The following is a 21145-nucleotide window of genomic DNA, read 5'->3' on the forward strand; positions in this document are numbered from 1 at the left end:
ACACATGTTTGTCATTCCAGAAATGGGGAGGCAGAGACAGGAGCATCCCTGGGGCTCAGTGGCCAGCCTGCCTAGTGGATTCAGGGAGCTCCCGGGAAAAGAAAGCTCAGGGGTCTTTTCATCCGGACAGACCACCTGAGGTTGACCTTTGGCCTCCACACATGCACCTCCTCTGTCCCCACAAAAAGCCTCAACCAAAGCCAAGAACAACGACAAAGCATTGTGGGGGGGGGGGGCGCAGGTACGGTGACATTCCTGTCATCCCAGCTGTCTTGAGGGGCTGAGGGAGGATTCAAAGTTTGAGGCCCACCTGAGCAACATGGTGAATTCAAGGTACCCTGGGCCACTTAGTGAGACCCTGTCTCAAAATTTAAAAAAATGGGGGCATAGGAGTGTGAACACAGTTGGTCAGGGAGGGCTTACCCATTTGTATCACAATGAAGTAGTAGTAATAATAATAAATAATAATAAAATACTGGTAGGGACTATAGGCAAACCTGAAAGGCATATTGGGCAAAGACTACCATTTATGTCTTTTCTCTGGGACAAATTCACTCCACTCAGCTGGTCCAAGGTGAGGCATGCTGGGAGGGGGCCGGGCTCAATGTGGACCCCTTGGGCCACTTGGCTGACATGTGTGACGTTAGGAAGCTGATGGAGATGCAGAAAGGTCAGGGTCTCTTCCTCTCCTCTTGATGGATGGTCCCATCTTTGATCCATGGATCTCCAAGGCCGACGGGACTGTGCCAATTTGAAAACACACTGCTGTGTGTGGGGGACAGTGGAAAGGGACCTGAGGCTAAGAAAGGTCTGAGTCACAGCGCAATGGGTGGCTGGGGCCAAGAGCTATAAAAAGCCTTCAGGGCCCCTGCACGAGCGTCCCACCATGGCACTGCCTGGGCTGTGGCTGCTGCTGCTGTTTCTGCTGCTGCTGATAGCTGGCACCCGCTGGCTGTGGGGTCACTGGAAGCTCTGGGACCTCCACCTCCCACCTCTGGCCCCGGGATTTCTGCACTTTCTACAGCCGAACCTCCCTATCTACCTGCTTGGCCTCACTCAGAAACTCGGACCTGTCTACAGGATCCGCATGGGGCTGAAAGGTGAGCCAGCCTTGTCTCTTCCTGTGACCTATCCCTCCCTGCTGACGCCTGCTCTTTCCCCCTAGATGTGGTGGTGCTGAATTCTAATAGGACCATTGAGGAGGCCCTGATCCAAAAACGGGTGGACTTTGCTGGCCGACCCTGGATAATATATGGTAAGGGTTGGGGGCACTTTTTTTTTTTCCTTCTTAAGATAGGGTCTCACTATGTAGCCCTGGCTGGCCTGAAAAATCACTATGTAGACTAGGCTAGCCTCAAACTCACAGAGATACACCTGTGTGGCCACTGCCCCGGGCTACTTCTTGGACTGGGAGAGGCAGGTCAGGCCTTTGGTTTCCTTGCTTAGTTGTCTCTCTTCCCGCCACCCCTCCCGCAGAAAAGCTAGACTTGGACTTGTCACTAGGTGACTACTCTCTAATGTGGAAGGCCCATAAGAAACTCTCGCGCTCAGCTCTGATGCTGGGTGTGCGAGACTCCATGGAGCCCCTGGTAGAGCAGCTGGCCCAGGAATTCTGTGAGGTGAGGCTGAGCTCCTGTGGTCTGGCCCTCCTGGGGTCGGCTTCCTTCTCCCCCAGTGCCCCTCTGTCCCCACAGCCCATGTAGCCTGTCTCCCCTCCGCAGCGCATGAGAGCCCAGGCTGGCACCCCCGTGGCCATCCATGAGGAATTCTCTTTACTCACGTGCAGTGTCATCTGCGGCCTCACTTTCGGAGACAAGGTCAAGGCTGCCCTCTTGCCCCTCAGGCCCATCCCTCAGCCCCTCCTGACCCTTCGCTGGTCTTGAACTCAAAGTGCGTCCTCCCCTCCTGGCAGGATGACACTCTGGTACACACCATTCACAGCTGTGTCCAAGACTTGTTGCAAGCCTGGAACCACTGGTCCATCCAAATCTTGGATGTAATTCCCTTTCTTAGGGTGCGAGCACAGCCCAGATTCCCCTGGGTTGGGGTGGGGTTGGGGGGTGGCTGGTCTCCATCTCGAAGCTGACTCCCCTTCCTGTCCCAGTTCCTCCCCAATCCAGGCCTCTGGAAGCTGAATCGGCTCCAGGAGACGAGGGACCACATCGTAAAGCAGCAGCTGAGGCGGCACAAGGTGAGCAGTGCAGGGGGACCAGCTCCCCTGGCCTCGGCTGCCCCCGCACCGCTGCTGGGCACTCAGCCTGCTCCCCCTGCCCTCTGCAGGACAGCCTGGTAGCCGGCCAGTGGAAGGACATGATTGACTACATGCTTCACGGGCTGGAGCAGCAAAGAGAGGGGAAAGGCGCAGGACCGCTCCGGGAAGAGCACGTGCACATGTCAGTGGTGGACCTTTTCATCGGCGGCACCGAGACCACAGCCACCACGCTCTCCTGGGCTGTGGCTTTCCTGCTTCATCACCCTGAGGTGTGCTGTGGGAGGAGAGTGAGGCTCCTTCTGGCACCTTAGCCCATTTGCTCTGCTCTTGACTGCCTGGCCTGGGCTATGCTCACAGAGGGGGCTCTAGGCTCAGCTCGGTGGCTGGATGGAGGGGCTGTTGTGAGCCACCCAGGGCAGAGCTTCGTCTCTAGACTCCAGCCTTGCCCTTTCTTCTCAGATCCAGAAGCGACTTCAGGAAGAATTAGACCTCAAGTTGGGCCCCAGTGCCCCCAGCTCCCAGATCCTCTACAAGAACCGAACGCAGTTGCCTTTACTTATGGCCACCATCACTGAGGTGCTGCGCCTGCGGCCCGTGGTGCCCCTGGCCTTGCCCCATCGCGCCACTCGGGCTAGCAGGTGATTCCCTGGGTTAAGGGCTGAGTGGGGAATCCTCCCTCCACCCTGCCCCTGGGTCCTGGATGGCTTCTGACTCCACGTTCCCTCAGCATCTCTGGCTATGACATCCCCAAGGACACAATCGTCATCCCCAACATCCAAGGCGCCAACCTGGATGAGATGGTCTGGGAACTGCCCAGCCAGTTCCAGCCTGGTATGACGGGTCAGGCACGGGAGTGGAAGAGCCCCAGCCTCGGTTGGGACGCACTTCCCTAGCCATCTGTCCACTACCCACAGATCGCTTCCTGGAACCTGGCAAGAACCCCAGAACGCTATCCTTTGGCTGTGGGGCACGCGTGTGCTTGGGAGAGCCTCTGGCACGAGTGGAGCTCTTTGTGGTGCTGGCGCGCCTTCTCCAGGCCTTCACGCTGTTGCCGCCACCAGATGGCACCCTGCCCTGCCTAAAGCCCCAGAATTATGCTGGTTTCAATCTCTTGATTAATCCCTTCCAGGTGTTGCTGCAGCCCAGGAACCCGGTGCCCCAAGACCAGGGCCAGACCCCTTGACAGGATAGGACCAGTACCAGCCTCGTGCCTCAGTTTCTCCTTTATTGCTCCGTTACCAACCCCTCCCCTCCCCCCTGTAAACATGGTGCTGTGAGGTCGTGGTAGAGAAGGCTTCCTTGGTGAGCTAGGCAGTAGAGGCACAGGGGCTCTTCTCTGGGCGCGACCTCTCAGTGCTCGGCGGCAGTCATACCGGGGTTGTGAGCGAAGTGGGCAGCAGGCTCAGCTCCCCCTGGCGGGGGCCTGGAAGTTTCTGGGTCTCAGCTTCATTTCCGTGAAGGGCACCGAGTACTCAAAGCCCTTCCAGTGGTACCAGCTCACTCCCTGAGGGAAGAGTTATCAAGGGAGTAGCGTCAAAGCCGCCACCTCACCAATGGCGCTCGTCCATCCCCACCCTGCTCCTGCAGGTGACCCCCCCCCGGGACCCGCCCATCTCCCTCATGCTCCCTGCCTCACCCTCAGCCGCAAGGACCGAGGCTTAATCCTGAGCTGGTGCCTCCTACCCACTAATAAACAGTCTTTTCAAGCTTCCTCAGTGAGGTTGGCACTATGGTCCCCATTTCACAGACGAGCCTCTGAGGCCCGAGAAGTTCAGTCATTCCTGTGACTCCAGCCCAGCCTGCTGCCTCCGCGGCCCCCACCTGGTGGTCCACCGTGCTCCCGTAGAGCCCATTGAGGTTGGCGTAGTGACAGTTCCTGTACCACCAGGCCCCGCGATAGGACACAGCGCAGGAGATGAGCAGGTTGTTGGGGTCTCGATCACGGGCAGAAAAGACACTGCCGCTGTGGTAGCTCATAGAGTCCCCTGGTAGAGCACGGGAAGGTGTGGTGAGGACCGCCCTTGGGCCTACCCCACCCCGTCCCAGGCCCGCCCTTACCTGCAGTGCCGTGGTAGCCCTCCAGGTGTAGACGGTAGTTCTCCATTGCTGAGTCCACACGGAAGAAGTCATACTGGGCGAACACGGCTTCGTTTCCAGCCCGCAGGTCCACACGCATAGAGTAGTCTCCAGCCTGCGTCAGGCTGTGTAGGACCTCATTGCCTGGGGTGGAGCATGCTTCATCAGGGTCCTGGGGTCCACAGGACTGCCAACCCTTCCCTGGTTCCCCAGCCCTATGAGGCACGGACCCAGCCAGAATTCCCTGGAGATGTTCCCAAAACCATGGGCATACTCCTCCCAGTCTCTCCAGAAGTCCGTCTGTCCGTCCATGCGGCGCTGGAACACCTGGAGAGCAGGCAGGGGCAGCATTAGCCTCTGGCTCCTGTGCATCAGCCCCTATGCTACACAACTACCCGGGCTCTGAAAGCAACCCACCAGCCAGCCGCCTCCATCGGTCTCCATGTCACAGAACACATCCAGAGGCCGCTCACGGTTGCCGTTGAGGAAGATGGTGGTGGTCTTTGAGGAGCTGGCCCCATTCTGCATCTCCTCCCCACAGTCCCGGGGGAAGGGGATCCGCAGTCCACCTGCAGGGAGGAGGTGGAGAGTCTGTCTGTCCTCTTTCCAGGGTCTCAGACTCCAACTGCCCACCTAAGCTCGAGCCCCAGTGTCAGTACCAGTAGTAAAGGAAGTGGACACAGGCGGCGTGAGGCTCTCGCCCCAAACAGCCCGGAGCTGGGCATTGTAGAAGGTGGAAGGGAAGAGGCGGAGAAGCCGATGTGAGGTGGTTCCTGCTGGAAGCAGGATCTCCTGGAGACAAAGGACACATCAGCAGAGGGCGAGATGGACACTCAGTGGGAGGGCCAGAGGTGGCTCCTCCAAATCCAGCTGTGGAAAGCAGACGGCCAGTGAGGCAGGGGTGGGGTACCTGAATCTGTCCTCCGGGAGTGTCAAAGCTGAGCAGGTAGCCTGTGGGTGGGACTTCGGGCTTAGTCCAAGTGAGCAGGGCTGTGCGAGGGGTCACTTCCTGGGCCTGCAAGTCCTGGGGGGCCTTCAGCCCTGGAAGGGGACATAGGAAGACAGAGGTGAGCCCATATTCGCTCCCTTGACACCCCCCCCCCACATGTCTATACCTGTGGTGAAGGTGATGCTGGCTGGGGAGGTGAAGTTAGGACCTCGGAGACCACGCACGGTGGCTGTGTAGTTGGTGTCAAGCGCCAGGTCTGTCAGTGGGTAGTCCACAGCGCTGCCAGGTGCGGAGGCCTGCAGAGCTGGGGCTGGGAGTGGGGGGGTGGGCATCACCTTCTGCCCATCCATGCCGCACCCTGCTGCCCCCACCTTGAACGAGTCCTCTTCAGAGGGGGCTCAGCCATGCTCACCTCCCGGGGATGCGACCTGGACGTTGTACTCGTCCACAGGCTTCTGGGGAGGTTTCCAGTGCAGCAGGGCAGACCCATCAGTCAAGTTCAATGCGCGCAGCTGGGTGGGACCATCAGAAACTGGCAGAAACGGGGAGCTCAGAGGCATCCCTGCAGCTCTTCCACCCTTAGCTCTCCCAGCTCCACTGCCTCCTTGCTCGTTGGTGGCCAGAGCCCCAGGGTCTCCTTTGCCCCTCTTCACCCTCACCATGCCCTTGTTTTCTCTTTCTCTACCTCTCATGGTGCTGGGGGCAGTCTTTCTTACCTGTAGTGAGGAAGCCTGTGAGAGGCTCACTCTCCTCAAAGCCACGGACAGAGACCACGGTCACCTCGTAGCGAGTGTCTGGGCTCAGCCCCTGGAGGGTCTGGGTCTGGGTCCGGCCGTCCACTACCACACTCTGCGGCTCTCCTACAAACATGGGTGGAGCCTAGGGGTCACCCAGGAGGCCCGAAAGCAGCTAGAGAATGGGCGGTGTGCAGGGGTGGGGTGGGCAAGAGAGGAGAGCTGAAGAGGACATGGCAGGAAGGGGTCATCACCTCCATCTGCTAGTTGGTAGGAAACCTTGAAGCTGTCCACCCTGGATGATGGCGGTACCCAGGTGGCTCTAGCTGATGTTTCCCCAATGTCACTGAACTGCAGGTCACGGGGGCTCTCCAGAACTGAGGACAGAAAGGGGGGGGTGGCACAGTGGTGAGGGCGTGGATAGCAGGTTCCTGCCTTTTCTCCCTGGGTGCTCTGGCTCCAGAGGCCCAGCACCCCCTCTGTAGGTTCCCAGGACAGAGGTCTCTCTCTCGGTGCTTTCAAGTCCTCTGCCCACTCACCAGGAGCCCTCCCCACCCCCACATGCTGGGTCCCACTCTGCAAAGTACAATGCTCTCTCTTCGGCGCCCAGCACCCAGCGTGGGTCCTCACCTGGGCTGAGGGTGCGGGCAGTGCCCTGGATGCTGTCTGCCTTGTGCGGCCCACGCAGCCCATACAGAGTAAGGCTGTACAGGGTCCCAGGACGCAGGTCCCGAAGCACGGCTGTGCGCCGTGTTCCTGGCACCATCAGCTCCCGCTGGAGCAGAGGACGAGGACGCGGCTCCAGGGTACTTGGTGAGGGGACCCCGAAGCGTAGTAGGAAGGAGTCAAAGGCCCCAAGCGGGGCCTCCCAGTTTAGCCGCAGAGAACTAGTGGTCACATCTGTCACTGACAGCTGGGACAGGCGGGGCCCCGGGTCCCCTGGGGTCTGACCAGCAGGGACTGGACCTGTGGGAAGTGGGTAGGAGGAAAGCGTTTGGAGACAGATCAATACCAGCCCCCAGTCTTGAAGCACGTCACTTCTCTCGTCCTACCCTGGTTCCATTGGTCAGAAAAGTTGGGCTAGTGAGGAACAGAGCCACAGGAGGGATGTTTGGTGGTCTGACAGGGAAGGAGAGGCCGGGCAGTGGGGGGCAAATGACCTCAGCTCCTCCTGGGTGCCTCCTCATGCCTTCTTGGTGGTAGCCGCTCCTGGGTGCCACTGTCCCCCCTCCCTAGCCCCCAGACTAGGATGGCCCGGGCCTGGCCCACCTGTGACACCCTCTGCGGAGACAGGTCCGTGCCGCATCCCTTCATGGAGGCCATAGAGGAAGAACTTGTAGGAAGTGCTGGGTTCCAGGCCTGAGATGAGGACCTTGTCCTGGTCTCCGTCAACAAGCAGGGCCTGGGGCTGCCCCTCTGTGTCCTGGTACTGCACCACAAAGGACTCGAAGGGACCCTGGGCCACACCCCAGGAGAGGCGCAGCGAGTCTGGGGTCGCCTCGGCCACCGTCAGCGTCCCCAGGCGGGGTGCTTCAGGGGACTCCGTGGGGCTTGGGGCTGACGTGTCCTCTTCTGGGGCTGTATGGGAGAAACCAGGGCAGAATCTTCATGGGGTGCTGTGGGGCCCTGTCTTTCCATCTTGCCCTTTGAAGGAAAGGCCATGAGTCTGGCCTGGCAAAGCAGCCCAGAGAGGAAAGGGAGGAGCGGGGGATCTTCTAGAACCTTCTGGTTCTAGAATTTGTTTTGCCCCTGCCATGGCAGTGCATCCTGAGACCCAGCCTGGGAAGCTGCTGTGTCTGCTCCTTGCTGTGTCTGGATCAGGGACTCATGTCCCCTCTCCCAGCCCCTGACACGTCGATCCCCCTCAGCAGTGGCCCCCCAGGCTCTGTCCTTGCTCCACCCTTAGCGCCTGTGCTCAGTGCTTTTGAGAGCAGCTGAGGGTGGCACTGGCTGGTGTACGTGCCTGGCCGTGTGCCCTTGGCCTGGCCAATCTGAAGTGGGTGTCAGTGGCCTCTGCCCATTGGACTTCCCAGTGATTTTCCATTTGAGAAACATCCCCGGCTCCCTAGAACAGGGAGGCAAGGGGACAGAGCCATTCCAGCGGGGTCAACGGGGTAGTGGGGAGCAGCACATGACGGGATGAGTGGAGTCAGGAGATCAGGGAACCCCAAGGCCTTTCCTTCCTGCCTGGCCTGGCTCCTGCTCTTTCAAATGACAGGTCAGCACCTGGGGTGGGCACAACCCCCCTTCTTTGGCTCTGGACGGGCCCCTGCCCTTCCCACCCACCCATCCACTCTGGTCAGTCCCTTTGTCTTCAGATTCCTCGGGTCTGTGGTCAGGCAGGGCCAGCCTCACCTGTCACTCCCAGGGCAGAGACGGGACCCAGGCGTTTTCCTCCAGAGAGTCCATAGAGCTGAAACTTGTACTTTCTGCTTGGCTGCAGACCCTCGATGGTGACCTCATTCTGGTCTGCAGCCACGAGCACTGTCTGGGGCTGCCCATCCCTGTCTCTGTACTGGACCAGGAAGGAGTCGAAGGCGCCCTGGGCCACCGTCCACAAGAGGTGCAGGGAGTCAGGGGTCTCTCCTGTAACAGTCAGTTCACCGAGGCGGGGCGGCCGTGTCTTCTCCAGGGGAGCTGAGGGGAGGGTGGGGACGATTCAGTTCAGAGTCTCCAGCCCTGGAGACTCAGAGAAATGTGGCCTCAGGGATAGACACCTGAAGACACAGCCAGGCCTGCATGGCCCCGCTGTGGGGGAGTGAGAGAGAGCTGCCTTGTCTCTGAAGGTACTGCCTAGCCCCTTCCTGCCCCGTGCCCATTCGCTGCAGTTAGAGTCAGGCCCTGCTTGTTGGTGGGGGAGGTCACCCGGAGGGTCACAACAGGAGAGGGAAAGCGGTGGGCACAGACTTCATTTCCTGTGAGCTGGGCTGTGGCCAGAACTGAGGCTCCTGGGGGGGCATCAGAGAGATGCTCTGAAATGGGGAGAGCTGCCGTCATCCTGAGGCTGCCCCCATCTCCGTCCACAGTCCAGAATTAATCCCCTGGGACCAGGCTGGGCAGAATGGGAGACCAAAGGGCGGGGCAGAGACAATCTGCCGGCCTGAGGGTGGCGGTTGACAGATGAGGCTTGGACAAGTCTGTATAACGAGGGTTTGGGGGAAGAATTACGGTATCTGAGGACTCCATGACCTGATGTCTGCCTGGGGTGACTCAGGGACCTGGGAGTGGGGTAAGGGTCATGGACCCACTCCACCCCTTCCTTCTATGGGGTTGACTCATGGGCACAAAAACACCAGAATTTTCCATAGTCTTCTGTAGCCAAACCCTCCTTTTCCATCTCATGGCTCAGGGTTGGGAAGAAGAGGACATAGGTGCCAGCCGAGCTACTGGTCCCCAGCACAGTGAGGGGTGGGCTGCTGGTCCCCAGCACAGTGAGGGGTGGGCTGCTGGTCCCCAGCACAGTGAGGGGTGGGTTACTGGTCCCCAGCACAGTGAGGGGTGGGCTGCTGGTCCCCAGCACAGTGAAGGGTGGGCTGCTGGTCCCCAGCACAGTAGGGAGTGGGTTACTGGTCCCCAGCACAGTGAGGGGTGGGCTGCTGGTCCCCAGCACAGTGAGGGGTGGGTTACTGGTCCCCAGCACAGTGAGGGGTGGGTTACTGGTCCCCAGCACAGTGAGGGGTGGCAGCTGCACCACAGCACATCTGTAGTGCAGATGAGGTTGCTTACCCGTGTCAAGTGGCTGGCAGAGACTGGGTTTGGGTTTGAACCCATGTCAGACAAGCCTAAAAGCTCCTTTTCCTTGGCAGTAGCAAGGGAAGAAAGCAGTGTGTATAAAATGCTCAGGCTGTCTCAGTCCAAGAGCAGGACTTGCCTTTGCCGTGAGGACTTTCTTTCAGGCCGAACACAGGATAAGTCCCTGGAAGGCCCTGGGGCTGGGAGCTGGACAAGGGCGGGAAGCAGGGCTCGGGCTCACCTGTGGTGCCCTCCACAGAGGCAGGGCCCAGCCTTTTGCGGCCGGCCAGGCCGTAGAGCAGAAACTTATATTTTCTGTTGGGCTCCAGGCTGGGGATGGTGACCTCACGCTGGTCTGCCGCCACAGGTACCGTCTGGAGCCGCCCTCCCTTGTCCTTGTACTGGACTAAGAAGGAGTCGAACTCGCCCTCGGGGACAGTCCAGGAGAGGCCCACGGAGTTCTGGGTCACGTCTGTCATTGTCAGCTCCCCAAGACGAGGAAGGAGCTTTGTGTCTGAGATTGGAAAGGAGAGGAAGCTGCTTGAAAGTGTAGAGCAGACGCAGCCTTCGGGGTGTCAAAGGGGGTGATCGGGCAGGGCTAGGGGTGAAGGAGCCTCCAACAAAGGAAGCAAGTGTGCCTGCCCTGTGATGAGGACAGCAGGGTCTGGATTTGGGTGGACCTAACAAACAAATGGGCTACCAAACCCGAAGGTCTGGATTGTGGGGCACAGAAACATGAAATTCCAACGCTCGCCACAAGGGGGCAAACGGTGATGGGGGTTGCAGGGCCGACGGTGCTGGACCCTCACTCACCAGTCTTTGCATCTATGGAAACAGGGCCATGGCGCTTCCCACCCTGGAGTCCAAAGAGTAGAAACTTGTACTTGCGGGCCGGGTCCAGCCCTGAGATGGTGACCTCACCCAGGTCTCCGCTCACAGGCACCGTCTGGGACTGTCCCTGTGCATCCTTGTACTGGACCAGGAAGGAGTCGAAGGGGCCCTGGGCAACAGTCCAGGACAGGTGCACAGTACTGGAAGTCACTTCTACCACAGCCAGGTCCCCCAGGCGGGGCTCTATGGGGGGCTCTGTGGGCAGGGAGGCTGCAACAGAGCAGAGGAGGCTAAGGGATACAGGCAGAACCAGCTGAGGGGACCAGGCTGCCCCGAGGCTGCAAAACAGCTTTTCACAGCCTCTTCTAACCTTCCACCCCATCCCCGCCACAGGCAACTGCAGGGCAACTCACTCCCAGGACCCCCTGAACCACCTATGTTTAGCACAATGTGGTTCTCAACCTGTGGGTCACGACCCTCTATCAAATTCTATCTCCAAATATATTTACATTATGATTCATAACAGAAGTAAAACTAGCTGGGTGGTGATGGCGCACGCCTCTAGTCCCAGCACTCAGGAGGCAGAGACATGCGAATCTGAGTTTGATCTACGGAGAGAGTTTCAGGACAGCCAGGGCTATACACTGAAACCCTGTCTTAAAAAGCCAAAAAACAGAGCCGGGCGGTGGTGGCGCACGCCTTTAATCCCAGCACTCGGGAGGCAGAGCCAGGCGGATCTCTGTGAGTTCGAGGCCAGCCTGGGCTACCAAGTGAGTTCCAGGAAAGGCGCAAAGCTACACAGAGAAACCCTGTCTCGGAAAAAAAAAAAAAAAAAAAAGCCAAAAAACAAAGCAAAACAAAAAGTAGCAAAATTACAGTTATGAAGTAGCAATGAAAATAATTTTATGGTTGGGGGTCACCACAACGTGAAAAATTGTAATGAAGGGTTACCTCTTCTGGGGTAAAGGTATACGTGCAAGTAGAGCACTCATAAACAAACAAATCATTTTTAAAAAATAAAGGGTCACGGCATTAGGAAGGTTGAGAAACACTGGTTTGGCAGAAGCCATCATGGTTGTCCCCCTGCGGCAGGAGCTGCCACTGCATTTAAAAAAATGCTTGAAAAGCCACACAGTCCAGTTGGAGGCAATTCAGACTCAGGTAGCCCAAATCTGGAGCATGTCATGAGTCACTAAACCCCCAGAGAGGCTGCCCAGGTGGAAGGAATGAGAGGCTGAGTGGGGTTCTGGAGTGGAGGAAGAGGGGAGTTGTGTGGAAGGACAGACTCTGAGGACAGCTGAACTGATACCCCCCCCATCCCAGGTGAGGGGATCGGAAGCCCGGGTGTGTCAAACTAGAGGTACAGCTGGGAAGACTGGGGAGGACAGGACAGAGAGAAAGGAGAGGAGAGAGGGGCAGAAGAAGGGAAGAGCAAACAGAGGCCAGCGCTCACCGGTCACGCCCACGGTGGACACAGGGCCCACACGCTGCCCCTCGTGGAGTCCATACAGGTTCATCTTGTATCTGCGCCCAGCCTCCAGGTCTCTCACCACGGCCTCCCTCTCCTGGCCCCCGACACGCACCACCTGGGGCCGTCCATCACTGTCCTTGTACTGGACGGTGAAGGAGTCAAAGTCTCCCTGGGGGACGGTCCAGGAGAGGCTCAGGGAGTCTGGGGAGGATCCTGTCACGGTCAGCTCTCCCAGGAGCGGCTCCTCGGGGGGCTCTGGGGCCTCTGTGCTGGGCTCTGTGGGGCTGGGGGTCTCTTCCTCTGTAGCTGAGAAGGAGACAGAGAGGTGAGGGGGTCCCCAGCAGGTGTCCTTGGCTTTTGAGGAGAAGCTATGGCTACCAGAGAGGTCCCAATGTCAGTTCAGAGACACCCGCCCCCTCTTGGGTCTGGTGTCCCTGTTCAGCTGACCAACATGCTCAAGCTTGTCGGGTGGCCTGATGCAACCTGAGCAGCTACCAGCACAGCAACATCTTCTGTGGAACCCCTGGTCCAGGGAGACCGCCAGCCACAGGAGGGACGCACAGGCTACAGCCTCAGCCAGAGCCAGCCTGGATACTGACCAGTTCTGGGCCACCAATCACTATCCACAAATCCATCCCAGCTCACCTAACCTGAAGGTCACCTCCCCACGGGTCCCACCCTGGTCTCCCATGTCCACTCACCTGTCACCCCAACAGTAGACACTGGACCCACACGCTGGCCACTGTGGATGCCATACAAGTTCATCTTATACTTGTGGTCTGGCTCCAGCCCAGAGATGGTGACCTGGTCCTCGTGCCCTGGCACCCGCACCACCTTGGGCTGCCCATCCCCGTTCCTGTACTGGATCAGGAAGTGGTCAAACTGTCCCTCGGGGACGGTCCAGGAGAGGCTCAGGGAGTCAGGGGTGGCATCTGTTACAGTCATGTCTCCCAGGAGTGGCTTCTTAGGAGGAGGCTCAGGAGTTGTGGTGGGCACCACCTGTGTGGCCATAGCTTCCTCCTCTGGAGCAGGACACACACACACACACACACACACACACACACACACACACACACACACAGTTAGGTCTTCTCTGTGCTCAGTTAGAATATAAAGAAGCATTTATAAGAACGAAGTCCCCAGCCGCAGTGGGTCCACCACATACCTTTTCTGTTCTTTCTACACTGCCATTCCTAGCACCCCACCCAGACATCTGCCGACACCCATGTGACGTCCCCCACCTCCAGCACTTGCCTCTTCTGAACGTGCTCCACGTGCCCACTGCCCTGGGCCTCCCTGCACTGCCTCTCCTTGCTGTCTGCTTCCTGGCCTGACTCAGGTCTTTACCCCAGCAGGGTTTGGAAACGCCTCCCCGAGGAGGAGGCTGAGTCCCAGCTGCTCCTGAACTCCAGACTCTTGCTCTGTACCTCTTGGTTGCCTCACACGCTCTGCATCCCACCTCTTCTGTTGCAGAGCCTTGGCTGGGCCCCCATCGCCTCACTTGGGGGCTGACCCGGGGCTGACCTCCCTGCCTTCAGGCCCACTCCGCCTCTCTCTCCTAGCCAGCTGTGCTTCCCGAGGACATCCAACAGACAGATGTCAGCGTACAGCATGGAACCGGTGCCTGGTCCTGTGTGGACTCCCGGGCTTCTGAGCTGCCCGCCCCTCTCCATCCACCTCTCCAGACCATCCCGCACCTCAGAGGACATCACACAGAATCTCAGTTCCTCGTGGACTAGCGTATTTCCAGCCTTCTGTTCCTTGTGCGGCTGAGACACTCAGCTGACGCTCTTCCCTCTAACCTGTCACCAAGCCAATGGCTGTTTGACCTCAGGTCTCAGTGATCTTACGAGCAAGCTGGTTTAGATGACCCTTCGGGTCCTGTTCTGGCCCCGAGGCATCCCACGTTCTGGGCTCTTGGCAGTACTTGGGTCTTCTGCCTGTGCCCCTGACTATGAGACCCAGGTTAACTCATCTTGTTTTCCAAAGCTTTACCCTGAGAGAGGTCAGCAGCCCTTTTCTCCTGTGGTCTGTCAAGCTCTGTCATCTCAGAGCTGTTCCAGAACAGCTCTGTCTTACGTAATCATGCCAACGCAGACAATGGCACAGAACCCGGACACCAGACAAGGCCGTCTGGTACCGTGATGGCAAGTTTAGAATCCCGTTCCCACATAGGCACACTTGAACATTTGCCATAAAGCAACCAAACAGCCCTCATCCAGGTAATGAGGGACGTCTGCCTCTTCCAACAATTGTGGTCCCCAGAAGGAACTCAGTGTCCTCACCGGGTGATGGAGGATCAGCTGGCAGCATCATTCAGAGCTGAACTCCCCTTGCTAATGCCCCTGCACCCCAGCTAACTCACCAGCTTCTCCCTAACCTGAGTCACCCACGGCCCTGCACCCCCAGGTGTCATCCACAGTTCGTGCCAGGTGAGTCTTGGGGAGCTCTGACTAGGAACAATTGACAGTCAGTCCCCAGGTCAGGGAACTGAGGCATGGGAATAAAAGTTTAAAACTGGAGAAAGGAAGGAAGGAAGGAAGGAAGGAAGGAAGGAAGGAAGGAAGGAAAGGGAAGACGGCTTGAAGGGGTTTGCATGGACGCAGACTAACTCTGTATTCCCACCCACTCCCCACGGATAGAGCCCCTCTGTGGAGAGTCAGGCAGGCACATCCCAAGAGAGGGGCTGACACCTCTTCTGTGGGCCTTTGCTGTTCTGGGGCCGACCCGTGAACCAGCAGCTTCTTTCCCAGGATCCTCTTAGAAACAGAAGAGTGGGCTCTGGCCACACTGCTGGGTCTGAGCCTGATTTGTGGAAATGTCAGAGGCGCCAAGCAGCTTTGGTGCGCACACAGGTGTTCCATGAAGATGGTTGGGGAAGGAGTGGTTTGGGACCCGTTTCCCCACATAGACACGACTCACACTCACCGGTCACGCCCACGGTGGACACGGGGCCCACACGCTGACCCTCGTGGAGTCCATACAGGTTCATCTTGTATCTGCGCCCAGCCTCCAGGTCTCTCACCACGGCCTCCCTCTCCTGGCCCCCGACACGCACCACCTGGGGCCGCCCGTCACTGTCCTTGTACTGGACGGTGAAGGAGTCAAAGTCTCCCTGGGGGACGGTCCAGGAGAGGCTCAGGGAGTCTGGGGAGGATCCTGTCACGGTCAGCTCTCCCAGGAGCGGCTCCTCGGGGGGCTCTGGGGCCTCTGTGCTGGGCTCTGTGGGGCTGGGGGTCTCTTCCTCTGTAGCTGAGAAGGAGACAGAGAGGTGAGGGGGTCCCCAGCAGGTGTCCTTGGCTTTTGAGGAGAAGCTATGGCTACCAGAGAGGTCCCAATGTCAGTTCAGAGACACCCCCCCCCCCACTTGGGGCCTAGTGGTCCTGGTCATCTGACAGCTGGCCAACATGCCCAAGTCCCTGGGTCAGCTGAGGGGCCTGGACAGCACAGCAAAGGTCTGCTGTCTCCACTCTCTGTATGGGGGAGACAGGCCGGCTCCAGGGAACACAGGCCACAGCCTCAGCCACAGAAGGTCTGGGGTGTTAACCAGTCCCAGGCCACTGGTGCCTACTCAGAGCTGACGGTCACTCCTAGTAGATCCCATCCTGGTCTCCCATGTCCACTCACCTGTCACCCCGACAACAGACACAGGGCCCACACGCTGGCCTCTGTGGATGCCATACAGGTTCATCTTGTACTTGTGGTCTGGCTCCAGGCCGGGGATGGTGACCTGGTCCTCGTGCCCTGGCACCCGCACCACCTTGGGCTGCCCATCCCCGTTCTTGTACTGGATCACGAATTGGTCAAACTGTCCCTCGGGGACGGTCCAAGAGAGGCTCAGGGAGTCAGGGGTGGCGTCTGTCACAGTCAGCTCGCCCAGGATGGGTTTCCTAGGGGTTGTGGTGGGCACCACCTGTGTGGTCATAGCTTCCTCCTCTGGATCTGGACACACACACAGGGACGGGTTATGTCTTCCTGTCCTCAGCTCCCACGTAAAAGGGCATTTATAAAAATGAAGCCCCAAAGGGCCAGTGCCACTCTGCCATTTCTAGTACCCTTCCTAGGCTTCCCCTTCCTCTCCCCATCAATATCCACATGACTTTCCCCTTCCTCTAGCACCTGCCACGTTTGAGCAGGTCCCACAAGGCCACTGCCCTGGGCCACATTTGAGCAGGCCCCACAAGGCCACTGCCCTGGGCCACGTTTGAGCAGGTCCCACAAGGCCACTGCCCTGGGCCATGTTTGAGCAGACCCCACAAGGCTCTGGGCCTCCCTGGCTATCTCTCCTTGACATTTCCTTCCCTGCTGGGTTCAGGACTTTGCTCCAAACAGGCTTGGAACATCACACCAGAAACCTGACCTGCCCCCTCCCAGATGCCATCAACCAGATGAGTTCTTGGAGGTCTTTGTCTGGTGACAACCGACACTCAGCTCCACAGTGCCCAGATGAGGTTAGGGGCTCTTTGTGGAATGAATGAACTGATGCATGGGAATAAAATCGAAAACTGCATCAATCAATCAATCAATCAATCAATCAATCAATCAATGTAGTGGGTAGCCATTCCAGCTTTGATCTGGAAGTTCCAACCCCCATTGAGACTTCGGCAACTGTCACGCCTACAAGGCGGGGCCAAGGGAGGCGCCTGGAGACCTGAGATCTGGATGGGCAGTGCACTCACTCGGTTCCGGGACCCTGGACGGTGAAGGTGGGCCAAGCAGAGCTCCAGAGAACACCGCTGGACTGCGATACACCTTCCCCAGACCCCGCGACCTACCTATCCCTTAACTTGTAAGTTACGCCATTAAATAAATCTCCTTTTAACTACGTGGAGTGGCCTTCATAATTTCACCAATCAATCAATCAGGTTTATAGGCGCACCGTGAAAACGCTAGCCTCTTTGCTGTTTCTTCATGGCCTGGATGCACCCCACAAGGACAGAGCCTCTGGGAGGCATCAGAGGCTTGCACACACTCAGCAATAAACTTCAAGGCTGATGCCTCTGCCGTGGGGCTTAACCAACAGCTTGTTTCTCAGAATCTGGTTAGGAACAGAATAACAGGCTCTGGGTACGCTGCTGTGTCTGAGTCTGATTCGTGGAAGTGTGTGTGTGTGTGTGTGTGTGTGTGTGTGTGTGTGTGTGTGTGTGTGTGTGTGTGGTTGTTTCCTCCAGTCTGAAACTTGCCCTCAAATCTCTCCCAGGAAGTTCCTGAAGCTTACAAGGTTTACAAGGCCTCAGTGTGCTTACAGAAGCATAACAACTGTAAAGAGGAGGACTTCTCCCGCAGGCCCAAGCTGAGCAGCAGTTCCAGCAAGGAGCTTTTGTGAGCTGTCGCCTGTGTGGGAATTAGGTTCGCAGCAGTGCAGCTTCCTCTGAGCCGTCTGCACTCCTCTAAGGGTCACCACATTCCTGCAAGTGAGCCGGGGACGCCTTGGTTCAGTAACCTGGACATGCCAGATGCCATCTCATCTGGCATGAAGAGATGATCTGGTCTCCTCAAGAAAGTCAACCAACATAATCGGTGCTGGGATATGAACTAACAGAACCAAAGGTGAGTTAGGGAGATGTGGGTATGTGACCACTGTAACAGATGCTGAGGCATGCCCCGAGGATCTGCAGGGGTGGCCTGGATATGCCACCTTTTTCATGTGCTGTGGGATGGTGAACCTTCTTGATGTAATGATGGTTTCATGCTCTCTGCTATAGGAGATAGGGCATGCAGCCCGAGCCAGGCCATCTGAGAGTGTCCAAGTGAGACTCTGGGGGTATCCGTTTTCCTAAATTTGATATGGTTGATGCATTCATGGCGAGCAAGTCACGGGGTCAGCTGCGTGGTCTTTGCTGTAGGCAAAGATGCGAAACTGAAGCTCAGCTGCCTCCTCAGACTCAACTTGCCCACAGAAGAGAGGAACTGCAATGCGGGAAAGTCGTACGGATGCTATCTGCTCGTGGGCCTCCGGTTTGGGGAGGTAGAGAAAAGAAGACGACACAGGAGTATTAGCTCGCTGTTTCTTAGAGCTGGCAGGATGCAAGGTAAAGAGCGTGCAGGCCAAGCACATGCTAAAGAGCCCATCCTAGGATCCAAACATCCTTGGAACCCTTGGGAGGAACTGGGTAATTAAGGGGGAGGGAAGGATAGAAGATGGCAGACTTTAGGTCTTACCATGAGGAGAGGAAGAGAAAATCCATGATTCAATATGCGGACAGGGTGTTAGTGATGACTGAGTATGGGGAAACTATGATGTTCAGGGCACGCTCAGCATCTGAACAGCTTGAAGTGGGAAAGCTGAAAATAATAAAGGAGCCTCCGACAGCCTTGCTTGTGTGGCTGTGAAATAGAGGCAGATGGGATTAATCTGAGAGGAGATGGAGAAAATGAGTATCATAACAACCCATCCCTCCTTGAAACAAAGGCTGCATAACCCAAGGCAAAATGAGAAAAATCAATCCCTGATGAAATTGGTCATATGAGCCATCGGGGACACTTAGTCCCATAAATACAAGGACTTAAAGACAGCGAAGGGGAGAAGGTGTTGCTGGGGGGGCGGGATTGGGAATGAGAGGCAGTGTAGATGGCCAGTTCATGAAGTCAGACAAAATCATATTCTCAGGAAACCTAAGAAAGAGATCTGTAGCCAGATGTGACGGTGTGCGTCTTTAATCCTGGTGCTGGAGAAGCAGAGTCAGGTGGATCTCTGTGAGTTTGGGGCTAGTCTGGTCTATATAGCAAGTTCTAGGCCAGTCAGAGCTCCACAGCACTTCAGTGGCTGGGACCAGGATGGGATGTGACCTTCATGAATCTCTGGGAACTCAGAATGACTCTGAATGGCATGTAAACTGTTCTTATAAAATGCAGAAGCAATCGAGGGAGTGTGGGAGAAAGGCAAGGCAGACTGAAGGATCTGTTCCTGTCACTCAGAGGAAAACGTGACAAGATTAGTGTAGACAGTTCCCACAGGAAAATTAACAGAGTGCCAAATGCTTGGCTAGTGACCTTCTGATGACTCTACAGCCCAAGCAGCAGTTCACGGAGGACAGAAATCATAGGACAGTGCAGAGCTAAAAGGTTGAACTTGGGACTGGAGAGATGGCTCAGTGGTTAAGAGCACTTGAATGCTCTTCCAGAGTTCCTAAGTTCAATTCCCAGCAAACACATGGTGGCTCACAACCATCTGTAGTGGGATCAGACCTTCTTCTGATGTGCATGAAAACAGCACTCATATACATAAAATACATGAATAAATAAAAGGTTAAACTTGACCTAGGGGTGGACAATTACCACCTCCGGAGTATGCAGTGTACATTTTTCCCCTGCAAGAAAGTATGGATCCATTCTAGGGATAGAAATTGTTTAAGTAGCCTGGAGCCTCTCCGGTAGCCATCATATCAGCAGGTATGGCTGATGAAAAGACGTGATGACGGGGGTGCCTGTCAGGACTGGAGACCCAGCTCGGATGGTGGGCACAGTAGGTTAGAGTACAGCCATGGGTCTGAGCTGGGTCCTTCAGGGCCATCAAGGGCAAAGAGATACACAGTGGTCTTAAAGCAACAACAGCGTCCTGGGATGAGGAGGCTGGAAGGTTCATGGAAAACATCTATGTGCTATGGAAGACCGGACAGGCTAATGTACATTCCATCTATGCTCTGTATTCAATGCCCCTCTCTTGATCAAACAATTGATGAAAACTATGAGATCTTTTTGTATGGTACTGAGCTTTGGTAATGTTGCCCCTTTGCTCTGGATCCCCAGGCCAATTTGCGTTCACGTGGAATGGCTGACCACGGATCTTCAGAGCATGCCCCCAAGGCTGTCTTTTTGTCATGGGATGGGTCTGGGACCCTGCCTTCTTATTCTGTCCACCTCTATGAAAGCATTTGGTTACATAGATGACATCATGCTAATCTCTAAATATTTTAAGTATCTATAAAATCGTCTGAGGAACAGGAAAGACATGAATTAAAGAGCCTAAGGGAAGATGCTCTCCATGAGTGGGAAGGGGCACTGCCAGAAGCTTTAAGGTTGTTGAACAAAAACCCCGATGTGAGGAGTGGGCTACATTCCCATGAGTTGTTCAGGCTAAGGAGGCCTCCAAAGTCCCACAAACCATCATAGGCTATGGAAAACACCGTGGACTGCAACACTGAACTAGATGGTAAATCCCTGCTGCTGAAGACACCACACACTTACTGCAGAACATGGGGAAATCAGATTGAGACTCAGCTGGAGGTCCCTTCTTGCTGGCTTGAACGTGTATTGCCTGTCACAGGCACCACGCAGGCTGCTGGGAGGAAATCACCAGCAACAGTCCTGCTTGTCCACGAACCCTGAATGCTACAGCACCATCAACGCAGGCAAGATGAGAGACCACTGGTACTATCATGGTGCGACCGCTGTGGGCACGACAATGATTAGACTTCAAGTCCGCTCCGTAGGAGGGAACACACAACTGGTACTGTAAACCAGGACAGAAGCCTGTGTCTAGAGAAGAGGCAACCGCTATCGCTTTATCAAATGGATGTGATACACCCATCAGATTGCCTTCTAAAGATCCGTGTCCACATCCACGGATTGCTGCTGCTGGCAACACCAACTAACCATGGAAGGAAAGTTATTCCTTACAATTAGAGGTGTACTATAGGAACTCAGAACTGGTGAAATTACTGAAACTAAATGACAGTTTCTGTGTCATAATGGTCCAATACTCAGCAATAGATGAAAGAAAATAATGAAGCATTTTTATCCCCCTACTCCCAAAGCTCAGGGAACACTACAGAAAAGTGGGGAAAATTTAAAAGCCAGAGGAAGGCACACAGCATTGGGTAGCTGTTTCCTAATAACTGAAGCATTCTCTACTGGAGGAAAGCTGATTAGAATTTAGGTGTGGTGGTGTGTGCCTTTAACCCCAGCACTTGGGAGGCAGAGGCAGTCAGATCTCTGTGAATTCCAGGTCAACCTGGTCCACATAGTGAGTTCCAAGACAGCCATGGCTATGTACAGAGGCACTGTTTCAAAAACAAAACAAAGCAAAACACCCAGGAAGTAAATGAGTCTTAAAAGGCTCAGGAAGTAAAGAAAACTCACAAGTCTCAGGAAGTAAAGAAAACACACAAATCTCAGGAAGCTCCTGAAACTTAGAAAAT

General features: G+C 56.3%; 2 protein-coding genes across 3 annotated transcripts in view; one reads left to right on the forward strand and one right to left on the reverse strand.

Moving 5' to 3' along the window:
- Positions 1-886: 886 nt before the first annotated feature.
- LOC128113998 (steroid 21-hydroxylase) lies at positions 887-3395 on the forward strand. Its single transcript, XM_052743839.1, has 10 exons — positions 887-1100; positions 1166-1255; positions 1477-1619; positions 1722-1817; positions 1913-2014; positions 2105-2191; positions 2281-2481; positions 2672-2850; positions 2940-3043; positions 3127-3395. The coding sequence occupies exons 1-10, from the start codon at positions 887-889 to the stop codon at positions 3393-3395; spliced, it is 1485 nt and encodes a 494-aa protein (XP_052599799.1).
- A 24-nt stretch (positions 3396-3419) lies between these two features.
- Positions 3420-21145, reverse strand: part of Tnxb (tenascin XB) — a 61452-nt gene continuing 43726 nt past the window's right edge. The window contains exons 25-44 of one of the 2 annotated variants that reach the window (XM_052744249.1): positions 15633-15947; positions 14934-15257; positions 12707-13027; positions 11988-12311; positions 10517-10804; positions 9945-10217; positions 8327-8608; positions 7241-7549; positions 6602-6937; positions 6226-6348; positions 5954-6097; positions 5650-5769; positions 5404-5547; positions 5199-5329; positions 4948-5080; positions 4706-4857; positions 4519-4615; positions 4271-4432; positions 4034-4197; positions 3420-3716 (exon numbers count right to left, since the gene is read on the reverse strand). In XM_052744249.1, coding sequence (XP_052600209.1) covers positions 3615-3716; positions 4034-4197; positions 4271-4432; positions 4519-4615; positions 4706-4857; positions 4948-5080; positions 5199-5329; positions 5404-5547; positions 5650-5769; positions 5954-6097; positions 6226-6348; positions 6602-6937; positions 7241-7549; positions 8327-8608; positions 9945-10217; positions 10517-10804; positions 11988-12311; positions 12707-13027; positions 14934-15257; positions 15633-15947 — 4244 coding nt within the window. In that variant the 3' untranslated portion in view covers positions 3420-3614. Of the gene's footprint in view, positions 3717-4033; positions 4198-4270; positions 4433-4518; positions 4616-4705; positions 4858-4947; positions 5081-5198; positions 5330-5403; positions 5548-5649; positions 5770-5953; positions 6098-6225; positions 6349-6601; positions 6938-7240; positions 7550-8326; positions 8609-9944; positions 10218-10516; positions 10805-11987; positions 12312-12706; positions 13034-14933; positions 15258-15632; positions 15948-21145 lie in introns of both variants that reach the window. The other variant, XM_052744248.1, reaches the window with a different exon arrangement.

The sequence above is a fragment of the Peromyscus californicus genome, unplaced genomic scaffold (assembly GCF_007827085.1).
Source record: "Peromyscus californicus insignis strain IS unplaced genomic scaffold, ASM782708v3 Scaffold_19__1_contigs__length_69161282, whole genome shotgun sequence".
Lineage (NCBI taxonomy): Eukaryota > Metazoa > Chordata > Mammalia > Rodentia > Cricetidae > Peromyscus > Peromyscus californicus.